Genomic DNA, 5,000 nt, shown 5'->3' with positions numbered 1-5,000 from the left:
GAACCCCTGGGACCCCCCCTGCACCCCTGAGATGCCCCCAGCACCCTTGGGACCCCCCAGCACCCCTGGGACCCCCCCACATCCTTGGGACACCCCCTCCCCGCATCCCTGCGATGCTGCTCTGCACCCCTAAGCCCTCCCTGCACCCCTGGGACCCCACCCTCCACCCCAGGGACCTCCGAAGCACCCCCCCCCCCCGACCCCCCTCAGGCCCCCCCAGTGCCCTGGGACCCTCACAGCACCCCGACACCCCCAGGGCCCCCCCCCCATCCTCCCTCACCCCCCCCCCCCATGCCCCCACCCTGGCCCCGATCCCGGGGGATTGAGGGGGGGTCCCAGGGCATTGGGGGGGGTGTCCAGCATTGGGGGGGGTCCCAGAGGACCGGGGAGGGGGGAGCCTGAGGCACTGGGGGGGTCCTGGAGCATCTGGGGGAGGGGTCCTCAGTATGGGGGGGTCCTGTGGCACCGCGGGGGGGGGGTCCTCCCTCCATGGGGGCTCCTGGGGCATGGCGAGGGGGGGTCCCCCCTCCACGTGGGGGGGGGTCCTGGGTCATTGGGGGGGGGGGGGGGGGTCTTCCCTGCATGGGGGAGGCCTGGGGCACCACGGGGGGGGGGGGGGGGCTTGCTCTGTGGGGGGTCCCAGGGCCCCGGGGGGGGCCTTGCTCCGTGGGGGGGGGGGTCCCGGGCAGCGGGGGGGTCCCCGGGGGGGGGGGGGTGGTTCGCAGCCCCATTCATGCCCCGGGCAGCTGCCCCGTGTCCCGGTAACCGTTGCCGGGCAACGGGATTCGGCTCCCGAGGATGCTGCTGTTGCCGGGCAACGGCGGGGGGGGGGGGGGGCGGGAGGGAGGGAGGGGGGGGAAGAGGGGGACGGGGGCGCCCCCTCCCCCACCCGCCGGCCGTTTCCCCGGCCCACGGGGCCGCCCCCCCCCAATTTGCCCCCCCCCCCCCGTGTCCCCCCCAAACCAGCCCCCTGCCCACCCCATTTAGGACGCCCCCCCCCCCATGTGTTGCCCTCCCCCCCCCCCAGGGCCCTGCTTGTGACCCCCCCACCCCCCAAATCTGGGGGGGACACACGCGACACCCCAAGGCCTTGCCCCTCCCCCCCACGGGGTCTTTCTGACACCACCCCCACCCCCCACCCCCCAATCTGGAGGGCCCCCCCCTCCCCCCCCGGGCTGCTCCCGGCACCCCCAAAGCTGGGCCGGGGTGAGGGGGGGGCTGGGGGGGGGGGCAGACAGACGGGGGGGGGACGGACGGACAGACGGACGGAGGGGCCGGCGGCGCCGTGGGACGGAGCCGGAGCGGGAGGATGGCGGGGGGGGGGGGGGGAACCGGTACCGGGGGTGCGGGGGGAGGGAGGGGAGGAGGGGGGAATTGGGGGGGGGGGGGGGGATGGAGATCGGAGGGGAGGGGGGGGCGGAATGGGGATCAGTACCGGGAAGCGGGGCTCCGGTACCGGGGATGGGAACGGGGAACCGGGGATGGAGACCAATACCGGGAACTGGGAACGGGGATGGGATGGGGACCGGGGACTGGGAACCGGGGATGGATACTGGTACGGGAACGGGGATGGGAACGGGACCGGGAACCGGGGATGGGAACCGGGAACCGGGGATGGGACCAATACGGGAACCGGGGATCGGGACCGGGGACCGGGGATGGATGCTGGTACCGGGAACCGGGGATGGGAATCGGGACCGGGGACCCGGGATGGATGCTGGTACCGGGAACCGGGGATGGGAATCGGGACCGGGGACCCGGGATGGATGCTGGTACCGGGAACCGGTTACCGGGGATGGAGCTGAATCCCAGGGATGGATTCCGGTACCGGCAACCGGGGCTCCGGTATTGAAGATGGGGACCGGTACCGAGAACCGGGAGACGGATCCCGGTACCGGGGATCAGGTACGGTGCTGGATCCCGGGAATGGGGAAACGATACCGGGGAACCGGGGGGATGGATGCCGGTACCGGGAACCGAGGCCTCCGGTACCGGGGATGGGGATGGATCCCGGGGATGGATCCCGGGGCCCGGGCCCGGTAATGGATCCCGACACCGGCCCGGGGGCTGCGGCGGGGGCTGGGGACGGAGGCGCAGCCCCGTGTGTCGTGTGTGTGTCCCCCCCCCGCCCCATTCCCGGTGTCCTCCCCCCCCCCCACCCCCCGTTTCCCCCCCCCTCCCTCCCTCCCTCCCCCGCGCCCCCCCGGTACTCACGACGCGGTGCGCGGCCGCCGCAGCCCCCCCGGCCCGGGGAGGGGGGGGGGTTGGCGGGGGGGGGGGGCCGAGCCGTGTCTCCTCCGCCCGGTGCGGCGGCGGCGGCGGCGGTGGAGGGGGGGGGGGGGGGGGGAAGAGGGGGGGGGGGGGCGGCGGCGAGGGGGGGGGGCAGGGCCCGGCCGGGCCCCCCCGGTCCTCGCTGCACGCGGCTCCGACGGCGGCGAGGGTAGGCGATGGGGGGGGGGGGGGGGAGGCCGGTCCCGGGGCCCCCCCCCCGGGAAGGTGGCGGGGGGGGGGGGGGGGGGGGCGGATGCCCGGTGTGTGTGTGCGCCCCCCCCCCCCGGTGGTGCTGACCGGGGGTATTTTGGGGGGGGGGGGGGCGTCCTCCCCCCGTCCCCGCGTGGGTTCGTCCGGGTGGGGGGGGGGGGGGGCGGGGGCTGCGGCCCCGGGGCGGCGGCGGCGGCGGCGTGGGAGCGTGCGGAGGGGGCGGGGCTGAAGGGCGGGGCTTGGGGGCGGGGCGAAGGGGAAAAGGGCGGGGCTCGGCCCCACCTGCGGCACTGCTGGGGGGGGGGGGAGAAGCGCAACGTGGCCCTCCCCAGGGCAATAACCCCCCCCATGGGGCAATACCCCCCCGTGGGGTAATAACCCCCCCGTGGGGCAATAACCCCCCCCCGTGGGGCAATAACCCTCCCCGTGGGGCAATACCCCTCCCAAAGAGGTGATACCCCCCCAATGGGGCAATAGCCCCCCCTCGTGGGGAAATACAACCCCCGCGGGGCAATGCCCCCCCCCGTGGGCAATAACCCCCCCCAAGGGGTAATACCCCCCCCCAACGGGGCAAAAGCCCCCCATGGGGAAATACACACCCCCCCAGGGGGAATAACCCCCCCACCAGGGTAATACCCCCCCATGGGGCAATTCCTCCCCCCCCCCCAAGGGGCAATAAGAACCCCCCCCGTGGGCCAACAGCCCCTCCTGTGGGGCAATTTATTGCCCCCCCCCCCCAATAAAGACATTTTGGGTCCGTTTCTCTCTTTTAATCACATCGGGAATTAACGGGCCCCCCTCCCCAACCCCCCCGCGGCGATGGGGGGGGGGGGGCAACAGGGGGGCAATGACCAACACCCACCCCAATTGGGGGGGGGAACAGCCCTGCTGACACCCCCGGCCCCCCCCCCAAAATGGGGGTGCACAGGGCAGGGGGGCAGGAAGACCCTGCTGCACCCTGGGGACGTCCGGGGGGGGGACACACACACGACAGGGGGGACATCGGCCCCGTTAGCCCCCCCCCCCCCCCGAAATGGGGGTGAGACCCCCGGGGAAGGGTGGGGGGGATGTGGGGGTCCCTGGGGGGGGTGGCAGGGGGTCCCTCAAACCCCAAAATGGGGGGGGGTGGTGTCACTCACACCCCCCCCCCAGAGCAGAGCTGGGACCCCCGGGAGTGTCCCTGGGGGGTGATGGGGTGTGTGTGGGGGGTCTTCCAGCCCCTTACATCCCCAAAATGGGGGTGAGCCCCCCCGAGAAGGGCTGGGACCCCCAGGAACGTCCCCCAGCCCCTTCATGTCCCAAAAAGGGGGAGGGGGGGGCGCGGGAGACCCCCGGGGAAGGGCTGGGGGTACATGGGTGTCCCTGGGAGGGGGGGGGGGGACACGACACAGGGGTTCCCCAGCCCCCCTCACATCCCCAAAATGGGGGGGGGCCAGACCCCCAGGGAAAGAGCTGGGACCCCCGGGATGGGACAGGGGGTCCCCAAGCCCCTTTCACATCGCCCAAATACAGGGGAGACCCCCCCCCCCCAGGAAAGGGCTGGGACCCCCCCACCCCAGAACATCCCTGAGGGGTGACAGGGGGGTCCCCCAAATGGGGGTGAGAGCCCATCCCCCCCCCCCCACGGCAGAGCTGGGACCCCCGGGAACGTCCCCAGGGGGTTACACGACGACCCCCAGCCCCCTCATGTCCCCAAAATGGGGGTGAGACCCCCCGCCCCCCCTCCCCGCCCCCCCAGGGCAGCGCTGGGACCCCTTGGATGTCCCTGGGGGGGGGTGGAGGGACAGGGGGTCCCCCAGCCCCCCCCCCCCCCCGCACCCCAATTCAGACCCCCCCGCCGGTGACGTCATCCAGAGCCCCCTCCTCCTCCTCGGCAGCGGCGGTCGGCTCGTTTTCGGGGGGCGCGGGGTAAATCTCGATGGTCTCCATGATGGCCAAGGCGCTGCCGTAGTCCTGCCGGTCGCCGCCGGTAACGGTGCCGGTAACGTTGCCGGTAACGGCGCCGGCAGCTGCCTGCGCCTCTGCCAGGACCTCCCGTTCGTGCTGGAGCCGTTGTTGCTGGTGAAGCTTCCGGTGTTTCCAGAGGTTGGAGAAGGATCGGTACGCTTTGCCGCAAGCCTCGCAGCGGTAAGGCCGCTCGCCGGTGTGGATGCGGCGGTGTTCGGCCAAGCGGACGGCGATGGCGAAGGCTTTGCCGCACTCCTCGCACTTGAACGGTTTCTCGCCGGTGTGGAGGCGCCGGTGATCCTTCAGGTGGGTGGATTGCCGGAAGGCTTTGCCGCAGTCGGGGCAGGGGTAGGGGCGTTCGCCGGTGTGGATGCGGCGGTGGACTTGGAGGGAGGTTTCGGTGCTGAAGAGCTTCTTGCAATCGCCGCATTCGAAGCTTTTGGGGCAAGGAGGGCGGCGCGGCGGCGGCGGCGGCGGCGAAACCGGGGGCGCCGGCGGCGCCGGGGGTTCGCCGGGAGCGCCGTGGACCCTCTCGTGCGCCCGCAGCCGGGCGGCGGATCCACCTTCTTGCC

At 73.6% G+C, this 5,000-nt stretch overlaps 1 protein-coding gene across 1 annotated transcript; it reads right to left on the bottom strand.

The window, feature by feature from the left end:
• Positions 1 to 4,304: 4,304 nt before the first annotated feature.
• Positions 4,305 to 4,995, bottom strand: LOC127028967 (zinc finger protein 574-like; the record flags this gene model as incomplete). Its single annotated transcript, XM_050914646.1, has 1 exon — positions 4,305 to 4,995. A coding segment is annotated over one exon (690 nt), but the record flags the coding sequence as incomplete, so codon positions are not given.
• Between the last annotated feature and the right edge of the window lie 5 nt (positions 4,996 to 5,000).

Source organism: Gymnogyps californianus, unplaced genomic scaffold, assembly GCF_018139145.2.
Source record: "Gymnogyps californianus isolate 813 unplaced genomic scaffold, ASM1813914v2 HiC_scaffold_516, whole genome shotgun sequence".
Lineage (NCBI taxonomy): Eukaryota > Metazoa > Chordata > Aves > Accipitriformes > Cathartidae > Gymnogyps > Gymnogyps californianus.
The sequence above is the reverse complement of the archived record's forward strand: the minus strand, read 5'-3'. Positions and strand labels throughout refer to the sequence as shown.